The following is a 21,383-nucleotide window of genomic DNA, read 5'->3' as shown; positions in this document are numbered from 1 at the left end:
CTTCCTTCTTTCTGGCTCTGAAAGAACTGAAAATCTTATCCCTCTCCTGTCTGCGAGTTTTATTGTCCTTCAGGGACGGTAACCATGATTTTATGGGCCTACTTTCAGAGAAGTAAAGTGAGACGGGATTTTGCGGAGTCAGGAGGCAAATGTTTGTAAAGAGATTGAAAATGCGATTTTTATGAATTATGTTTTGGGGTTTTTTTTTGGTTGCCTCCCCAAGAACTCTGTTAACATAACTCCAATGCAGTTTTAAGTGTTGTTCTTCACAGACAAAGGCTCCGTTTTTACTTGTGTGGTTTCCAGCGGTGGAACATCTTTCTCCACTGACTGCAAACTGTACTATTCAGGGAAAGCGATAGTTCACATCGCTACTCCAGTGTAGGGTTTTGGGGTATTTTTCTATGTTGAAGCTCAACTCCAGGATGTAAAAAGAAAAAAATTGCCCCTGCATTGCAAAGGTTAAATGGTCATTCTATCTAGGGCATTGGTGCTCAACCTGTGGTCCTCCAGCAGTTGCGTTACTACAAGTCCTATCATGCCTCACCCTTTGGTCATGCTTATAACTGTCAGCCTTGCAATGCCTCATGGGACTTGTAGTTCTACAACAGCTGGAGAGGCACAGATTGAGCACCCATGATCTTAGGGCAGGGGTCTCCAAACTACGGCCCTCCAGTTTTTTTTTATTAGGTTAGCTACAATTTCCATCATGCCTAGTCATGTCTGTGAATGTCAGAGTTTTACAATGCCTCATGGGACGCGTAGTTCTGTAACAACTGGAGGGCCATAGTTTGGAAATCCCTGATATAGGGCAAGGGTGCTCAACCTGTGGCCATCCAGCAGTTGCTGAACTACAAGTCCCATGAGGCATTGCAAGCCACTGACAGTTACAAACCTGACTCGGAAGGGCAGAGGCATGATGGGACTTGTGGTTTCGCAACAGCTGGAGGGCCACAGGTTGAGCCCCCACAATCTAGGGGGATGTAGGAACAGGCTTGTATTACTTATCCTTACCCTTTCCCTCCGCTCCAGCATGCTCCAGAGCTAAACGTTTTTCCCCAATACTGCAGTCTATGGGTGGTTTCTTGGCACCATCACCTGGTGAGGTTGAGTGGGCGATTTTGGCTTTGGGTGACTTAGAGAGGAGGCTTCGAGGAACCCCGCTGGAGTGCAGAATAAAGTAAGTATTGTTCCTTATTCTTGTACTCCTGGACAAAATGGGGTTGATTTACTAAAACTGGAGAGTGTAAAATCTGGTGCATCTCTGCAGAGAAACCAATCAGCTTCCAGGTTTTATTGTCAAGCTTGTTCAATTAAGCTTTAAGTTAGAAGCTGATTGACTACATATAGAGCTGCACCAGATTTTGCACTCTCGAGTTTTAGTAAATCAACCCCAATGTGTCCGGCGTTTAGAGAAGTAAGGGTTTCTTCTTTTTTTTTATTTATACTTACCTAGGTGGATGCAGCATCGGTCCGATGCTACATCTGTCCCCCGGCACCTCTGCACTGAGAACCGAGCGATTGAACATTGTCGATCGCTCGGTTTTCAGTGATCCGTCAGCAGAGAGCTGTAGACTGTCAGTCAAAGCTCTCTGCTCATCTCCCTCCGCGCTGTGGAGGGGCGGGGAGCGGCCGTCTCAGGCTCTCAGTGTCTCGCTGAGATGAGTGTCAGTCCAGGCACCTGGTGGATCCAGACTCCCATTGTCGGGATGACACGGTGACTGGACTGATTTCTGTGACGTCCGCAGAGAGCGGACTTCAGCCCGCTCTCTGCTGAAAATGGGTCACAAAACAAATTGCACTTCTGTGATCCATAGGAGAAGCCCAGCCAAACGAGCTTTGACTGGACTTCTCCTTTAAAGCCCAATTGACCCTTTATTTTAAATTGGCTATATACATTCCAGGTGTTTCAAAACAAAAAGGTGTGCAGAATTTTTGTTTTCTTTTATAAAGCAGCCACAGCTTCAACAGAAAAAGCCTTCCGTCTGCCAGCATACTTCAAAGAATAATCCTTGCACTCTGTGTAAAAGCAGTATACACTGTCTGCATTCGGGACCGGGTATCTGTATGAATGTCAAATTGGGAGCAGCAGCTGTGTCCCTGCAGTCGCTGCATTCCGATTGACATAAATGGCACTTCCTGCATGGGGATGAATGGAACACCTGTGCATTCCTATGCAGGTAAACACGGCCCTTGCACAGGAGTACGCAGTGATACGCCAGTGTGAACAAGGCCTTATATTTGAGCAGATTTTAACCAGAAAATAAAAATGAAAACCCTCGACCTCTATAATGCAATAGAAGATATCCATATTCTGTACCAACCAGCAGAATATAGTAGACGGGGCAGAACAGACACTCTTTTACATGGTGTCAGGTCCAGGAATGCATTGGTGCTCCTCTGACAGTACTAGGGAATGGTGCAAGTAATGATTGCTTTTCTATACAGGTAGGTATGTTTGTCAACCAATTGACCATTTGCTTTTTATTCTTTTTTTTTTTTTTTTTTTACTTCTGGTCACAAAACGACTAAATTTGGCAAGACAAAAGTTGATGTCTGATTTATATGTGGAATGAGATAAAATATGGTTTATATACCTTTATGGTTTATGTTTTAACATGTTTTTTAATAACCTGATGTAAACATATTACATGTCACCTATCGACAGAAATGTTTGGCATATCTCTCATTTGATTTATGATTTCCTCTTTTTTTTTCTAGCTGAAGAAAACACACAAAATGTTTTCTACCCAAATCACAATGGAGATTATCAAAATCCCTGCATCCAGGATGATCTTTATAAAATGGGATTCACCAAGGGGGTTTCAGTTTCCTTGCCATCATCACCATTACTGCCGCGCCAGTCATACGCTGTACCACAGCGGGCACCCAAGAAATCCCCAGGTAAATCTCAGATTCATTTCATGTTCTTTAATTAGGATGGAATATTTATATTTAATTGGGATGGATTTCTTAGAAATTGTACTTTAGGTTAGAATGTGGATTCTTTATGAATTTGTGATTGCAGTTTACTGTTCGCCTTAGGCTGGCCGGTTCAGCAGGTACCGGATGAATTTCAATCCACCTGTGGGCAGGCTGGTTGTACTAGAGTTGATCAATGGATCGACTTCAGTACAACCAGCCTGTTTGTGTTTTCTTTTGTGCAATCATGGCTGGTCGCCATAGCTGCCGGCAGTTATTGTTGTATTCTGATGACTGGGAAACCTGCTGTCAGAATGCAATAGCACAGTCAGCGTTGATGAGGGAATCAAACAATTTTTGACGGAAAGAAAATTGTATGATGTATGTCTTTGTTGAACCTTGCCATAAACGGCACAATCTTAGTGTGCAATATCTTTACAATCAGGGCATTGTAAAACTAGAGCTCAGCACAGTTGCCGTATTTTCTGGTTAAAGTTAGAAGCCCCCTGACTACTCTTGTTGCTTGGAAATTGTTCTTTAACCGATTGGCAACCGGACCATAGCGGTACTGTAACGATCCTGCGCGCCTCCGGGAATGTCCGTGACCGTCGGGTCACGGGTCAGGGTAAAGGGCCAATGACAGCAGCCCTTTACCACGTGTTCACTCCGTCCAATGACGGAGCATGTCCGGTTCGGCTCCTCCCCTCTCCTCACGCCAATCAGTTCAGTGTGTGAGGAGAGGAGGGAACCGGTGCAGCAGCGCTGTGGGCTGGATCTGAAGTGCCCACAGCGCTGATCTGTGCCCATCCCTGGCTCATCCATCCACATTCATGCTCAGCCATGCTCCATTCCTGGCTCATCCATCCACATTCATGCTTAGCCATGCTCCATCCCTGGCTCATCCATCCTCATTCATGCTCCATCCCTGGCTCATCCATCCTTATTCATGCTCCATACCTGGCTCATCCAACCATCCATCCCTGGCTCACCCATCCACATTCATGCTCAGCCATGCTCCATCCCTGGCTCATCCATCATGTAGTATTGCCATACTCAGGAGGAGGAGTACAATGTGTTTTAGGGTGTAATTTGTGGTATGCATATGCTGTAAGTGAGAAATAACTTGTTATGACAATTTTGTGGGAAAAAAAAATCTTAATTTTTCAAAGATTTGTGTGAAAAAATTATAACTTCAAAAAAACTCACCATGCCTCTTACTAAATACCTTGGACTGTCTAATTTCTAAAAAGGTGTCATTTGAAGGGTATTTGTACTTTCTTAGCTTGTTAGTGTCTCAAGAAATGAGATAGTCCGTCAGTACATCAGGTGTGATCAATTTTCAGTGATTGGCACCATAGCTTGTACACTCTTCAACTTTCACAAAAACCAAATAATATGCACTTATTTGGGTTATTTTTACCAAAGATATGTAGTAGTATAAATGTTGGCCAAAATTTATGAAGAAAATTTACTAAATTGCAAAATTTTATAACTGAAATGAAGAAAAATGCATTTTTTTTACAAAATTTTCGGTCTTTTTTCATTTATAGTGCAAAAAAATTAAAAACCCAGTGGTGATTAAATACCACCAAAAGAAAGCTCTATTTGTGTGAAAAAAAGGACAAAAATTTCCTATGGGTATAGTGTTGAGTGACTGAGTAATTGTCATTCAAAATGTGAGAGCACTGAAAGCTGAAAATTGGTCTGGTTAGGAAGGGGGTTTAAGTGCCCAGTGGGTAAGTGGTTAATGGTAACCTGTCAGGAAAAGAAATATGGTTGCAACTGCGGATGTATTTTATAAGGTACATGCTCTGGGCCTGAGATCCTTTATTCTTCACTGCTTTTCACATCACTGACCTGGGATAGTCATTTGTGTATTAGTTGTCCCAACATATTCAGGTGCTTGTTACAGGTCATTGACTCGTCACATTGTGAATGAAGGACAAATAGTAGGGAATGGAGCATGCACCTTCAATAATGGTAGCTCTCATTTTTCTGGTCTGGCATGTTCCTCTAAAATGTAACACCACTTTCGTGGGGAAAAAAAAAGCAAATAAAAAAATTAATATAGTGTATACATTTGCTACACAAGTCATATTGTAATCAAATGTTTTTAATAATACCTTTTCAATCTGCAACACTCTTATTTTCTGTAAAATGCAAAGAAATATGGCTACCTGGAGGCGTTCTGTATACAGATGGTGTACATAACATCACTACCCCCCCCCCAAAATGTTACTTCCTACTTGTGTGCTTGGCTTACTGATTTTCCCAGAAGTCTGCACTAAGATGCAAGCCAGATTTTGAGCGTCCCCTGCAACAAAAATGTAATTTTTGGTGAGATTCTCCTTAAGGGAAATGTCTAAAGGGATGAAGACCCTGACACTTTCCTCATTAGAACTCTGCAGGTGATTGATAATTATAAAACCCCTCCCATACAGATTCACTTAGCACATGGACACAGTCAAACAAACGGATATTTCTTCAGAATAACAAAAGGTAGGAATCTGCAACAAAGTTTGTTTTTTTTTGTTTTTTTTTTGTTTTTTTTTTTAATCCTTGCAATGTACATCACCCAGAGGGTAATGTTTTTTTCTGAATAGAAGTGGAGTTACTGTTTAAGCCCTTGTTCACACTGGTGTGATTTGACAGTTCCAAATCGCATGACAAGTCACACCCCATTGCCGGCAATGAAACTGTTCAAATTGCCGTTTAAAAGGTTCCTACACGACTTTTTTCTTACTTTATTGTGACTTGCATAGGCTTTTGCTAAACTAAGTCACAAGCCGCAGTGAAATCGGAGGTGCAAATCGCACTTATCTGCGGCTTTGGAATCGCTCTGAAGTAGCGTGATTTCAAAGCAGCACTGGTGTAAACCAGGGCTTAAAGTGGTTGTAAAGTCAAAAGGTTTTTTATCTTGCTGCATTCTATGCAGCAAGATAAAAAAAAACCTATGTGCAGCAGCCCCCCTAATACTTACCTGAGTCCCATATCGATCCAGTGATGTTGCCGGAGAGTCTCGGCTGTCCGGGACTCTCCCTCCTCATTGGCTGAGACGGCAGCGTGGCGCCATTGGCTCCCGCTGCTGTCAATCAAAGTCAGTGAGCCAATGAGGGGGGAGAGGGGGGCCGAACCACGGCTCCTTGTCTGAATGGACACAGAGCAGTGGCTCAGCTCAGGTGCCCCCATAACAAGCTGCTTGCTGTGTGGGCAGGAGGGAAGGGCCAGCAGCGCCGGCGAGGGACCCAAGAAAGGGAGGATCTGGGCTGCTCTGTGCGGAAAAGTATGACGCGAGTTATTTTTAAATGCTAAAAACAGACTTTAATATCACTTTTTCACTCCAGAATAGGTTCAATTTTGTTTATTTGCTAATTTTCCACTTGTAATTCCTGGTATATTTTGAACCAGAATGTTGAAGGACACATTAAGCTTTGTGATGTAATACCATTTCCTGTCCTATGACAGATGATGGGGACTCTGTAATATATTGTGTTATTTTTCCAGTGCTTGCTGAGGTTTTTAAAGGTCGGAGTTTTTATAAAAGGCTCAGGTTTCCTTAATGGCATAACAGACTTTTCTCTGGGGTTCTAATTTTACTAGTTTGTCAGTCCCATGCTACGTATTCGCTTTCCTTTTGTTTTGCAGTGTTAATTTAAAGGGCTGTTCCAAACAATACATAAATGCCAGATCTACTGCATTATGTGCATAATATTAATATAAAGCTTTAGTTCTTGTTTTAGATGAAGCCCAAAATTAAGCTCGCAGTGAGGACCCCCACGCATTTTTAGGGGTAGAGGATTAAGGTGTATTACTTATTGCTTGCTCTGTCTGGCAGGCTTTCTCCATCTGTGAGACTGGTCCTCTGAAGGTTCTTCTCTAAGGTCCTCCAGCTGGTGGTTGCACATTGACATCATCAAGTACACATCAGGGCCAGTAGCCATGTATTGTTTGTGAGGATGGCATGAGACCGCTTGCAACCCAAAGCTATGTATGGAGGAGGTAGGTGGAAAGGAAGGGCATAGTTAGTGCTCTTGATGATCTTTGAGGTCACGCACTCATATTGACCCCCTCAGTACTGGAAAATTACAGCTGTGTGTGTATGGGGAGGGGGGGACAGGGGACTTCAGATTTCAACTATGACAGCCAGCACCAACACACATTAAATTTAAAGTATAACTAAAAGGCAAAACTTTTTTTTTTTTTTTTTTAGTTTTGGATAAAGTGCATAGGGATTAGAACACCTGTCAGTTTTTATTGCTGTCTGTGTTCCCGTTAGGGAGATTCATCCTCTTTAGGTCCTGTTGACCATTTGAAAGTGAAAGTAAAAGAAATTTTGAATTGTACGCAGAAAAGTAATATAGGGGATATCTTCCAATGGAAATGCTAGTTTTGGTGACCTTGGGGGCCCCAAGATATTGTTTATGGGACAGGAAGCTAAGGTAAATCTCCCCAATGTCGCCCTTACACTCCATACTGGGTAATCCTCAGTTTAAACCGGGCCTCCATGATGTGGTCTTTCTGGGCCTAAGCGACTCGGGCCTCTACTAAGCCTTCCATTTTAGCTCCATGGGACGTTGGAAGACGATCACAGAATTTTTAGACCCCACGGGCCCGTTCCACCTGGACTTCTGAAGATCACTTCAGCTATGCCACTTCCTAAAATCCATACCGCCTCCTAACGATCCTAGCCAACCCTTCACTACACTGGAAGAATTCTGTACCAAAACCGGAGTTCTACCGCATACTCTTCCTCACCTACACCTTGTTAATTACACCCCAAGCGGAGTACCAGCCCCCAGGTCTCATTAGGTGGAAAAGGGAACTAAACTGCCAGTTCAGTGCCAACAAAGGACACCGTATCCTCAGATTCACACACAAGTCTTCCATCTGCACCAAAATCCAGGAAAACAACTACAAAATTTTATCAAGGTGGAATAGAACCCATCGCTGCTACATACATTTTTCCCCACAACACCTGACCTCTGTTGGCACTGCCAGAGAGAAAGAGGAACCCTGATACATATTTTCTGGTCATGCCCCAGGATTGCGGATTTCTGGAAGGCAGTTCGCAGGATAGTACAAAAATTAACAGACCGCAACATCCCAGAAGATCCCGCATTCTTGCTCCTCCATTCGTCCGACATCTCCGAACGTACCTACAAGAAATCAGTGATACGCCACCTTCTCGATGCAGCCAAAGCCTGCATTCCACTTCACTGGAAATCACACCCACCGACCATTGATTTATGGCTCAAAAAAGTAGACGACATCAACAAAACGGAAGACCTTATTCTCACAGCTCAAAATAGGCAGGACACATATTCCAAAACCTGGAAGTTGTGGAATTTATTTGTATATTCAGATTAGGGCCAGGCCCTCAGAAGAGGTATCTCTGACGCCTATAAACAAGCAAATCGGCCCTACGCCCTGCTTTTTTACGCAATGTGACATATCTTTTGGAAAACAAACTAAATGAGAAGCCCCACGGATCCATGTTCATGGGACCCCTCCCCCGCCACCCCTAACCCCCCTATCCCCCCCCCCCCTTTTTTTTCCCACATCACCACCATCTACTTTATATCTACCCACTCTCTAAAATACCTCTATCTTCTTCTACTCTTGATTACTTTGAAAAAGACAAGGGATTGAGCCCATTGGAATACAACGCTCCCACATTTCACACTTCAAGAATACGGATAAATCCTTACAGGGCAGAGGAGTACATGGTAGATCTGCAAGAACTGTATAGCTAGAAAATTGGATCTACAATAAGACGCACCTGCCGCGTACAGCGTGCCCTTGGGACCGGCGGACATGGAGTCTCCCGGCGATCGTGTCACGGAGCCTCAGAATGGGTAAGTGAAGTAAACAAGGCACTTCCCCAATCTGGATAGTGTCATAATTATACAAAAATGTGTAGCGCTAAAATGACAAGATACCTTAAAACTAATAAGTATAAAGGCCTATACTTAAAGTATAGTGTGCATATAAACATACATGTAGAGTATGACTAAAAGTCCAAAAGAACAGTCAATATGTTGGAATTGAGTGGGTTGCTACCCCGAACGTGAAGTGAGGAGCGCCTTCACCAACATATAACAGTTTCAAAAGGTAGCGTTCTTTAGTATATATGAAGTTTCATCAATGCATTGAATAGTCCATTTTATAATCAAACTCATATCCCACACCACTGTGTCTTCAAAACATGCAGTGCACTTGAATATTATAGATGGAGGCTTACCGGAGGGTTTGAACCCAAAACAGCATATACTGTGAGGGTCAAACCAGCTTTTATTGCACCCTGGCAATGGTGGGAAGATCTTTGTGGCCTGAGGATAGTGAGAAGGTCTTTTCTAAAGATGTATCCTATCCACACGTGATGCTGGATCTCACCAACCCGGGTTCATAGAGGGCACAAAAAGGGACTACATAGCGTGATACCGTAGACACCGTAATTTATTAAATAAAGGAATACACTTACATGATAAAGTTGATAAAAAGCGCTTGTACATAAAAAGGGGCGGCAGTGGAGTCCTCCCGACGCGTTTCGTCTGAGTAGACTTCGTCCTGGGGTGCCCTCCACTGCAGCCCGACTCCCTAATATAGGAACTGTAATCATCCGGATATGAATCCAGCCCAATCGATTCCAAAAAGCAGCACTTCCGGGTTGCCCAAGATGGCGGACCCGCGTGCGTTCCAAACCTCGTTTTAGTGGGTGTGTCCATGCGTTCCACCCTCCAAAACGGAAGTCGGAAGTTCCCCATATTCTAAAATAAAGAGCCATCATCTTATTATAATAAAACAAGACTTGTGTTTCAGTTTAGCTGGTAATTAGAGCTGATTAGTAATGTTTCCTATCGTCGTTCGAATAACAGCGAGATCCCGCCGTCTCTCGCGATATAATGCTATAGCGTCACGACGCTGAGGGGAAAGTGTCCACAAGAAGCGTCACGACGCTAAGGCGGAAGTGCTCTCGCGGAACACCTCGCCTGCGTTCCACTGATGGTTAACCGGAAGTCCGCGGATCTCAGCTAATCTCGCGATATCGCGCTGTGACACCACAGCGCAAAAAATGGAATTAGTTGTATAGGTCAACCACTTGCGTTCTACCTATGAGTAAGGTGGAACGACAGGTTGAGACTAGCTTCACTTAAGTGGCTTATCAGTCGATAACTGAATAAAAAACTGGGGACCAATAGTTACTCACATAATGTGCACCACAAGAGGGCGATGTGGCGACAACGTAAGCAACTCGGTGTCATCCAGTTACAATCAAACTAAAAAACAGAAATAATTCGTATGACTCTGAACTCATATGTTTTAGTTTGGCAGAATCAAGTGAGCTGGATACACCCAGGTGTGCCCATTTTAAAGCATATATGACATATATAGCTCTACAGAGGGTACCAGCCGCATATAAATACATCCAAAATGCAGACATAGAGATAAAAAATATAAAAATAAAAAATGTACAGAAATGCATACTTGGGAATGGATATTATATCCCTTATGACTCGTCCAGAAAGGCATTAACATCAACCTCTACGTTGAGCCCCAACGGGGCAAAAGTTTTTAGCTCATATGCCCAGAACATTTCGAGGCGTGACACACCCCTTATTCTGGCACCCCCTCTCCAGGGTGGTGTGTATTTATCAATAATAACAAACTGTGATCCCTCTGGATTTCCACCATGGAATTCTTTGTAGTGCCTAGGGACCGTATGTTTGGGGTCTCTGCTTTTAATTAGGGCAATGTGTTCACCCACCCTAATCGAAAATGTTCTGGTGGTGCGGCCAATGTACTGTTTAAGGCATGGGCAAGTAATGAGGTACACTACAAATCTCGTGCTGCAAGTGCAGAATGGTTTTATCGTGTATCTCCTTCCAGTCACTGTAGAGGCAAATTCAGATACTTTACGTGTTCTAATGTTGTTATGCTGACACACCGTACATTTCCTACACGGAAAGAAACCTGTCCAATTATGAAAGAACTGGGGACGAATGGGAGGGTTTATAATATTGGGGGCTATCTGTCCTTTTAGGGAGGGTACACCCCTGAAGATAACATTGGCTTCTTCTGGGATAATTGGGCCCAGAATACTATCTTGCTTCAGGACGCCCCAGTGTTTCCTCATGATGTTTTTAATTTGTCTATGCTGAGTTGAGAAAGAGGTTAGCAGAGCCCATCTAAATCTCCCGTCAGATTCTCTTTTAGGTTTAACTTCCAGTAAAGATTTCCTGTCAATACTGACAGCTTTTTGAATCTCCAGGTTCAAGTCCTCAGTGTTGTATCCCTTATCCTCAAACCTGGATTTCAAAATTTTGGCCTGTTCCAAAAATGTCTCCTTTACAGTGCAATTTCGTCGGAGTCTTAAAAATTGGCTCCGAGGGACCGAATTTAACCACGAGGCATGGTGGCAACTATCAACGGGAATAAACCCGTTGCGGTCTGTGGATTTGAAATAAGTACTGAATCTAAATTCATTATTGATGATCTCTATCTGTAAGTCCAAAAAATGAATCTTGGTCTTACTGGCTTGGTACGACAGAGCTATACCCCTGTCATTATTATTCAGACACACAAAGAACTCTTCCAACGTTTCCATGGTGCCATTCCATAGGAGAAGGATGTCGTCTATGTAACGGGTCCACAAAACCAGGGACCTGGTCTCGTGGACATAGACGACATCCTCCTCCCACTTGGCCATGAACAGGTTCGCGAGGCTAGGCGCGAATTTCGCCCCCATGGCCACCCCCCGTTGCTGGAGATAGAAATTGTGGTTAAACCAAAAGTAGTTGTGTTTTGCCGCGAACTCTAATAGTTCGACAAGATACTCACACTGAAAAGAGGCCAAAGAGTGTTCCTGAGATAAGAAGTGTTTGACGGCATCGATACCCTTATCGTGTGGTATGCACGTATACAGTGACGCCACGTCCGCCGTGGCCATGATGTAGCCCTCCCTTAAAGGGGTGTTCTCAAGAAGTCTAATCGTTGAGCTAGTATCTTTTAAATATGATGGTGTTTTCTTTACTAGGGGCTGCAGAAAAAAATCTATATATTTGCCCATTCTGGCCGTAATGGAATTTATGCCACTTACAATTGGCCTACCGGGGGGGCAAACTGGATCCTTATGGACTTTGGGCAAATAGTAGATAGTAGGGATTCGAGGTGCTGTAGGAATCAAAAATTCTTTCTCTCTTTTGTTCAGGATCTTTGATTCATATCCTTTTAAAACCAGTTGTTGTAATTTTTGTTTAAATATGTGTGTAGGATTATTGGGTAGCAGCTGATAAGTCCCTGGTTCGCTCAAGATACGATGCATTTCTGCTTCGTACTGGCACTTGTCCAAAATCACTATCCCTCCACCTTTGTCCGCTGGACGGACCACCAAATCTTTACGCGCACATAGAGATTCCAAGCCATCTCTTAAAAATGGAGGATGGTGAGTGCGTTTATTGGGCAGTGAAGCTAAATCCTGTATAACAAGGTCCCTAAAGATTTTTACAGCAGGGGCTGTGGGGACTGGGGGAGAGAAGAGGGAGGGGTTTGATAGGCCGGAATGAACCGTTCCTGATGTGGATGCCGGGTAGTCAGTACGGACCGGGTTGGAAACCAGATACCTCTGTATGTTGACCTTACGGATGTATTTGTGTACATCCATAAACGTATGGAACTTATCAAGTTTCTTAGGGGGGGCATATTTAAGGCCTTTGTCTAACAAAGATAATTCTGCCTCCGTGAGGGTTTGAGAGCTCAAATTATAGACGCCTTGGCCTTTTACCGTCTTTGCCTTTTTTCTTCTTTGTACTCTCCTACCCCCTCTGCATCCTCTCTTTGGTTTGGGCCTCGCTTTCTTGAGTGAGGGGCCTCGCGAAAAAAACTGGTTCCCATGTGTGTAGGGATTATGTATGTATGGAGATTGATCATACTCATCTTTCCTGCGTTCAGGGCTGTAAATCTCCCTGAGGGGTGAGAACCTATTGTGGGTGCGTATAGGGGAGGGGTAGTGATGATAGGGTTCATCCCTCTGTTGAGACTCATGACCTGATCTATGATGTCTGGGGGAAGGATGGTATGTGCCATATTGGGGACGGGTATCGGAATATTGTGCCCTGCCCAAGGTATTACCTCTACCCCCCCTCCTCCCTCTTGTGTTGTTTCTGCCCCTCCGAGGGGTTTGAGGGCTATAATGTTGCACCTGCGACTGGGAAACATGAGATGCTCCACCACGTTTGTTTCCACCCCTCTGTACACCATGACCACGAGAATGAACACCCGTGGGCTGAGAATGTACAGTGGTGGTGTTTGGAGTAGGAAGGCCACCTGTTGAAAGTGAAGCTAGTCTCAACCTGTCGTTCCACCTTAATCATAGGTAGAACGCAAGTGGTTGACCTATACAACTAATTCCATTTTTTGCGCTGTGGTGTCACAGCGCGATATCGCGAGATTAGCTGAGATCCGCGGACTTCCGGTTAACCATCAGTGGAACGCAGGCGAGGTGTTCCGCGAGAGCACTTCCGCCTTAGCGTCGTGACGCTTCTTGTGGACACTTTCCCCTCAGCGTCGTGACGCTATAGCATTATATCGCGAGATACGGCGGGATCTCGCTGTTATTCGAACGACGATAGGAAACATTACTAATCAGCTCTAATTACCAGCTAAACTGAAACACAAGTCTTGTTTTATTATAATAAGATGATGGCTCTTTATTTTAGAATATGGGGAACTTCCGACTTCCGTTTTGGAGGGTGGAACGCATGGACACACCCACTAAAACGAGGTTTGGAACGCACGCGGGTCCGCCATCTTGGGCAACCCGGAAGTGCTGCTTTTTGGAATCGATTGGGCTGGATTCATATCAGGATGATTACAGTTCCTATATTAGGGAGTCGGGCTGCAGTGGAGGGCACCCCAGGACGAAGTCTACTCAGACGAAACGCGTCGGGAGGACTCCACTGCCGCCCCTTTTTATGTACAAGCGCTTTTTATCAACTTTATCATGTAAGTGTATTCCTTTATTTAATAAATTACGGTGTCTACGGTATCACGCTATGTAGTCCCTTTTTGTGCCCTCTATGAACCCGGGTTGGTGAGATCCAGCATCACGTGTGGATAGGATACATCTTTAGAAAAGACCTTCTCACTATCCTCAGGCCACAAAGATCTTCCCACCATTGCCAGGGTGCAATAAAAGCTGGTTTGACCCTCACAGTATATGCTGTTTTGGGTTCAAACCCTCCGGTAAGCCTCCATCTATAATATTCAAGTGCACTGCATGTTTTGAAGACACAGTGGTGTGGGATATGAGTTTGATTATAAAATGGACTATTCAATGCATTGATGAAACTTCATATATACTAAAGAACGCTACCTTTTGAAACTGTTATATGTTGGTGAAGGCGCTCCTCACTTCACGTTCGGGGTAGCAACCCACTCAATTCCAACGTATTGACTGTTCTTTTGGACTTTTAGTCATACTCTACATGTATGTTTATATGCACACTATACTTTAAGTATAGGCCTTTATACTTATTAGTTTTAAGGTATCTTGTCATTTTAGCGCTACACATTTTTGTATAATTATTTATCTGTTGGGCAACGATTCTAGTTGTTGTGTTAGCTGCTTACAACTTTTAGACTTGTTTCAGAGTAAGCGCAAATTTACTAGTAGTGCGATTTTTGGATAGTGTCATGACAGAGATCATTGCTCCCTGTCATTGGGACCGGTGATCGCTGTCATGTGACTTGAAGCCCATCCCCCCACAGTTAGAATCACTCCCTAGGACACACTTAACCCCTTCATCGCCCCCTAGTGGTTAACCCCTTCACTGCCAGTGTCATTTGCACAGTAATCAGTGCATTTTTATAGCGCTGATCGCTGTATAAATGACAATGGTCCCAAAATAGTGTCAAAATTGTCTGATGTGTCCGCCATAATGTCGCAATTCCAATAAAAATCGCAGATCGCCGCCATTACTAATAAAAATTAAATAAATAAAAATGCCATAAATCTATCCCCTATTTTGTAGATGCTATAACTATAATTATAGCAAAAAGTAAAAAATAATGCGCTTTTTTTCAAAATTGACGATCTTTTTTTGTTTATAGTGCAAAAAATAAAAAGCGCAGAAGTGATCAAATACCACCAAAAGAAAGCTCTATTTGTGATAAAAAAAGGACGTTAATTTTGTTTGGGTGCAACGTGGCACGACCGCGCAGCCAGTTAAAGCGACGCAGTGCCGAATCACAAAAAGTGCTTTGGTCAGGAAGGGGGTAAAATCTTCCGGGGCTGAAGCAGTTAAGTAAAACCCTTGTCCGAGATCTGGTGTCCTTGAAATTTTTTGTGGATTGACCTGAAATCCCAAATTTTATCAGTTTTCTCAGGTATGTTTCTGTCTTCTTCCCCCTCAATGTGATGAAGATGTAGAGAAGGGAAGGTGTTTGAAGTTCAAATGGGGAGATGAGCCAGGGTTTATGCTGCTGCCCCACCATAGGTACATTTCAGCCCGGGTTCACACTGTTGCACTTTCCTGTGCGAATTACATGCGGTGCCTCTGCAGTGCGATTTGAGCCATGGATTTGTATAGCTCAGATGGTACCGCATTCGCACCAAACCGGAGCAGGACCCTTTTTTTTTTTTTTGCACCAGAATTGGATCGCATCAGTGTTCTCACCCCTGCGATCCGATCCTGCAAATCTTGCTACAATTTGCAAATTTATTGCGGGTTGTCGTTAACTTAACATACACTCTGCAATCAGTTCACGTGGACAGGTTGCGATTTGCTGTGAATTCGCACCGCACCTCGTGTGAACCCAGGCTTAGTGAGTGAACGTTGTCACCTTAGGACAGGAAATGTTATTGGGCACAATCACCAGGTGAAAATAAGAGGACCTGTAAAAAGGACACAAATGCAACCACCACATCTGAGGGGGCAGGTAAGCTGCAATATATTACATTTTTAGTTTTTTTTTTTTTTTCTTTGGATTTAGATTACAGTTTAACAATTTTAAATAGACTAGTATTAAAAAGGCTATATGTGATGAGGACAAGATCTTTATAATAACAGCACAGTGATCTTTCCTTCCATTACTCCTCTGAACTGTAATGATATTCAGGAGGAATTTAAATGCATCAAATAGCTCATTTCTGTCTTTGAAGTAATTTGTTATTTCTCCCAGTCTGAAAGAGTTTGTATTTAGTAATGTTGTACAGTTTATAATGCATAAATAAATGATTATGTTGATTTGCAGAGGGGTTTACAGAGAGGCCTTTAGTTGCTAATTGCTTTTTATATTATATCAGAATCTCATACTCATATCTGACATTCTAATGAATAAAAGAAAAACTGGGATACACACAGATAAAACCTACACAGTGATCCTAAATATGATGATGGACCCTGAAAAAAAAGATAGAATGAACAGGGTACAGTGCTGCCCTATGAGCATTTTGAGCATTGCTTTTCTTGGTAGGCTGTCACATTTCTTTGCACCATTACTCATCTTCTCCTGTGATTGAGTTGCAATGTATCTTTGTACACAGAAAGCAAAACAATATGTGAGCCGCGTGGCTCAGCAGTAGAGAGCCACTAGAAACAAGACTGACCGTAATACTAACCTTTAGACTGTTGGGCTGGGGACCTCGCCCTGGCTCGGCTGGGCTGGGGACCTCGCCCTGGCTCGGTTGGGCTGGGGACCTTGCCCTGGCTCGGTTGGGCTGGGGACCTCGCCCTGGCTCGGTTGGGCTGGGGACCTCGCCCTGGCTCGGTTGGGCTGGGGACCTCGCCCTGGCTCGGTTGGGCTGGGGACCTCGCCCTGGCTCGGTTGGGCTGGGGACCTCGCCCTGGCTCGGTTGGGCTGGGGACCTGGCAGTGGCTCGGGTGGGCTGGGGACCTGGCAGTGGCTCGGGTGGGCTGGGGACCTGGCAGTGGCTCGGGTGGGCTGGGGACCTGGCAGTGGCTCGGGTGGGCTGGGGACCTGGCAGTGGCTCGGGTGGGCTGGGGACCTGGCAGTGGCTCGGTTGGGCTGGGGACCTGGCAGTGGCTCGGTTGGGCTGGGGACCTGGCAGTGGCTCGGTTGGGCTGGGGACCTGGCAGTGGCTCGGTTGGGCTGGGGACCTGGCAGTGGCTCGGTTGGGCTGGGGACCTGGCAGTGGCTCGGTTGGGCTGGGGACCTGGCAGTGGCTCGGTTGGGCTGGGGACCTGGCAGTGGCTCGGTTGGGCTGGGGACCTGGCAGTGGCTCGGTTGGGCTGGGGACCTGGCAGTGGCTCGGTTGGGCTGGGGACCTGGCAGTGGCTCGGTTGGGCTGGGGACCTGGCAGTGGCTCGGTTGGGCTGGGGACCTGGCAGTGGCTCGGTTGGGCTGGGGACCTGGCAGTGGCTCGGTTGGGCTGGGGACCTGGCAGTGGCTCGGTTGGGCTGGGGACCTGGCAGTGGCTCGGTTGGGCTGGGGACCTGGCAGTGGCTCGGTTGGGCTGGGGACCTGGCAGTGGCTCGGTTGGGCTGGGGACCTGGCAGTGGCTCGGTTGGGCTGGGGACCTGGCAGTGGCTCGGTTGGGCTGGGGACCTGGCAGTGGCTCGGTTGGGCTGGGGACCTGGCAGTGGCTCGGTTGGGCTGGGGACCTGGCAGTGGCTCGGTTGGGCTGGGGGACCTGGCAGTGGCTCGGTTGGGCTGGGGACCTGGCAGTGGCTCGGTTGGGCTGGGGACCTGGCAGTGGCTCGGTTGGGCTGGGGACCTGGCAGTGGCTCGGTTGGGCTGGGGACCTGGCAGTGGCTCGGTTGGGCTGGGGACCTGGCCCTGGCTCGGTTGGGCTGGGGACCTGGCCCTGGCTCGGTTGGGCTGGGGACCTGGCCCTGGCTCGGTTGGGCTGGGGACCTGGCCCTGGCTCGGTTGGGCTGGGGACCTGGCCCTGGCTCGGTTGGGCTGGGGACCTGGCCCTGGCTCGGTTGGGCTGGGGACCTGGCCCTGGCTCGGTTGGGCTGGGGACCTGGCCCTGGCTCGGTTGGGCTGGGGACCTGGCCCTGGCTCGGTTGGGCTGGGGACCTGGCTCGGTTGGGCTGGGGACCTGGCTCGGTTGGGCTGGGGCCCTGGCTCGGTTGGGCTGGGGACCTGGCTGGGGACCTGGCTGGGAACCGGGGCTCGGTTGGGCTGGGGACCTGGCCGGGGCTCGGTTGGACTGGGGACCTGGCCGGGGCTCGGCTGGGAACCGGGGCTCGGTTGGGCTGGGGACCTGGCCGGGGCTCGGTTGGGCTGGGGACCTGGCCGGGGCTCGGTTGGGCTGGGGACCTGGCCGGGGCTCGGTTGGGCTGGGGACCTGGCCGGGGCTCGGTTGGGCTGGGGACCGGGCCGGGGCTCGGTTGGGCTGGGGACCGGGCCGGGGCTCGGTTGGGCTGGGGACCGGGCCGGGGCTCGGTTGGGCTGGGGACCTGGCAGTGGCTCGGTTGGGCTGGGGACCTGGCCCTGGCTCGGTTGGGCTGGGGACCTGGCCCTTGCTCGGTTGGGCTGAGGACCTGGCCCTGGCTCGGTTGGGCTGGGGACCTGGCCCTGGCTCGGTTGGGCTGGGGACCTGGCCCTGGCTCGGTTGGGCTGGGGACCTGGCCCTGGCTCGGTTGGGCTGGGGACCTGGCCCTGGCTCGGTTGGGCTGGGGACCTGGCTCGGTTGGGCTGGGGCCCTGGCTCGGTTGGGCTGGGGCCCTGGCTCGGTTGGGCTGGGGACCTGGCTGGGAACCGGGGCTCGGTTGGGCTGGGGACCTGGCCGGGGCTCGGTTGGACTGGGGACCTGGCCGGGGCTCGGCTGGGAACCGGGGCTCGGTTGGGCTGGGGACCTGGCCGGGGCTCGGTTGGGCTGGGGACCTGGCCGGGGCTCGGCTGGGAACCGGGGCTCGGTTGGGCTGGGGACCTGGCCGGGGCTCGGTTGGGCTGGGGACCGGGCCGGGGCTCGGTTGGGCTGGGGACCCGGCCGGGGCTCGGTTGGGCTGGGGACCCGGCCGGGGCTCGGTTGGGCTGGGGACCCGGCCGGGGCTCGGTTGGCCTGGGGACCCGGCCGGGGCTCGGTTGGGCTGGGGACCCGGCCGGGGCTCGGTTGGGCTGGGGACCCGGCCGGGGCTCGGTTGGGCTGGGGACCCGGCCGGGGCTCGGTTGGGCTGGGGACCCGGCCGGGGCTCGGTTGGGCTGGGGACCCGGCCGGGGCTCGGTTGGGCTGGGGACCCGGCCGGGGCTCGGTTGGGCTGGGGACCCGGCCGGGGCTCGGTTGGGCTGGGGACCCGGCCGGGGCTCGGTTGGGCTGGGGACCCGGCCGGGGCTCGGTTGGGCTGGGGACCCGGCCGGGGCTCGGTTGGGCTGGGGACCCGGCCGGGGCTCGGTTGGGCTGGGGACCCGGCCGGGGCTCGGTTGGGCTGGGGCCCTGGCCGGGGCTCGGTTGGGCTGGGGCCCTGGCTCGGTTGGGCTGGGGCCCTGGCTCGGTTGGGCTGGGGCCCTGGCTCGGTTGGGCTGGGGACCTGGCTCGGTTGGGCTGGGGACCTGGCTCGGTTGGGCTGGGGACCTGGCTGGGAACCGGGGCTCGGTTGGGCTGGGGACCTGGCTGAGGCTCGGTTGGGGCAGGGACTGCTGTGAATGTCTCTAGGTGCTTTGTAAAGGGGCGATATGCTTGTACTGTATAAATACAGTAAATAGTAAAACAAAGATCTGATTGGCTGTCGAGACCCATGTATATTTTTCTGCCGGTTGTATCACTTACCCTTTCCATTTGTTTTCTCTATACAGGCTTATTTTTTTAAAGTAGGTAATTTCAGTTTCCTATAGTCAGATGGCTGAGAGATGAACTCCGCTTCCTATTGTTTACTGCACCACGCACATTCTTTGTGGCCCTGTTAAATAAATCCATTAATGTTCTAGCTAGGGTAATGATGTTTAGCGTGGCTGATCTCCCTCTATAGCAGCAACTTGCGGGCCGTGTACACAGCACAATTACTACAGAAGAGAAACTTGTTTGTTTAATCCCAGTTAAGCACGGCTGAGCACTCCTGAAAAACCAGTGCACACGCACATAAGCTGGAAAGAGACAGAGAAGGCCAGGATGAGCATGCCTAACTTGTTCTGCTAGAAGAAAAAAAAACTCCTGCCTGAACATACAATAAAGTAATGCAATTCAGTATTTATTAAATCATTAAATGCATTTTTTTTTTAAATGCAGTTAGTTTAAGAACATGAATATCAGCTTTTTGCAGTCTATATGAAACTATATTTACATGGAACATGCTGATAGGAGGAGAGAGCAGAGTGAGAAGAGTCTGTGGCGGCCCTTTTATAGCCCAGACATCTGAGATGGAGAGAGGACATCACTGGATTACCGATGTCATGTAGCTGTCATCCTCCTCGCTTTCCTGTGTGATGGGTCTGTGTAATTCTCTGCAGATGATACACAGAACTATGAATTTGATGGCAGGTAAAATTTGCCTTTACTTTGTTATGTCCATATACTTTACTGTTTGTTCAGATTTATCTGCTACAAATGAAACAAAGTGGCAGACATTAAATAGGATGTCATTTTCATCTTATTGTCCAGGGGGACATTGATCAGTATTCTCATGTAATGGAATTGAAATACAAATTTCAGTGAAATAAATAAATAAACCTTGGGAAAAACGCTTCACCTGTTCTGCAGTTTGATTTCAGTTAAAACAAAAAGTTGCTGATCATTCTGAGATCTAAGGCCGGCACGTGACCTGATTTCTCCATCCATATAATGGAGGTGGATGGGGGATACCTTCCCGCAGTACTATCGTATCCTGACAATGCTGTTTCCTACAGCGCAGATTGAACGGATTTCAACTGACTGTTCAACCGCAGTGGCCACAAATTAATTACAATTTGGCAGGTCCTTGCTTAACCAGAATCATTTTGATCTAAACTATATTGTCAGAAGTATTGGGACACCTGCCTTTACACACACATGAACTTTAATGGCATCCCAGTCTCAGTCTGTAGGGTTCAATATTGAGTTGGCCCACCCTTTGCAGCTATAACAGCTTCAACTCTTCTGGGAAGGCTGTCCACAAGGTTTAGGAGTGTGTCTATGGGAATGTTTGACCATTCTTCCAGAAGTGCATTTGTGAGGTCAGACACTGATGTTGGACGAGAAGGCCTGGCTCACAGTCTCCGCTCTAATTCAACCAAAAGGGTGTTCTATCGGGTTGAGGTCAGGACTCTCTGTAGGCCAGGCAAATTCCTCCACCCCAAACTCATCAAGCTCATCCATGTCTGTATGGACCTTGCTTTGTGCACTGGTCCAAATCATTTGGTGGAGGAGGATTATGGTGTGGGGATGTTTTTCAGGGGTTGGGCTTGGCCCCTTAGTTCCAGTGAAGGGAACTCTTAAAGCGTCAGCATACCAAGACATTTTGGACAATTTCATGCTCCCAACTTTGTGGGAACAGTTTGGGGATGGCCCCTTCCTGTTCCAA

At 47.7% G+C, this 21,383-nt stretch overlaps 1 protein-coding gene across 2 annotated transcripts in view; it reads left to right on the top strand.

Annotated features, from left to right (window-relative positions):
* TANC1 (tetratricopeptide repeat, ankyrin repeat and coiled-coil containing 1) overlaps window positions 1-21,383 on the top strand; it is a 350,249-nt gene that overhangs the window by 154,352 nt on the left and 174,514 nt on the right. For both annotated transcript variants that reach the window (XM_073634104.1, XM_073634105.1), the window contains exon 3: window positions 2,722-2,904. In XM_073634104.1, coding sequence (XP_073490205.1) covers window positions 2,722-2,904 — 183 coding nt within the window. The remainder of the gene's footprint in view (window positions 1-2,721; window positions 2,905-21,383) is intronic.

This window comes from Aquarana catesbeiana, linkage group LG06, assembly GCF_042186555.1.
Source record: "Aquarana catesbeiana isolate 2022-GZ linkage group LG06, ASM4218655v1, whole genome shotgun sequence".
Taxonomy (NCBI): domain Eukaryota; kingdom Metazoa; phylum Chordata; class Amphibia; order Anura; family Ranidae; genus Aquarana; species Aquarana catesbeiana.
Note: the sequence above shows the minus strand (reverse complement) of the source record. Positions and strands in the feature narration are given on the sequence as shown.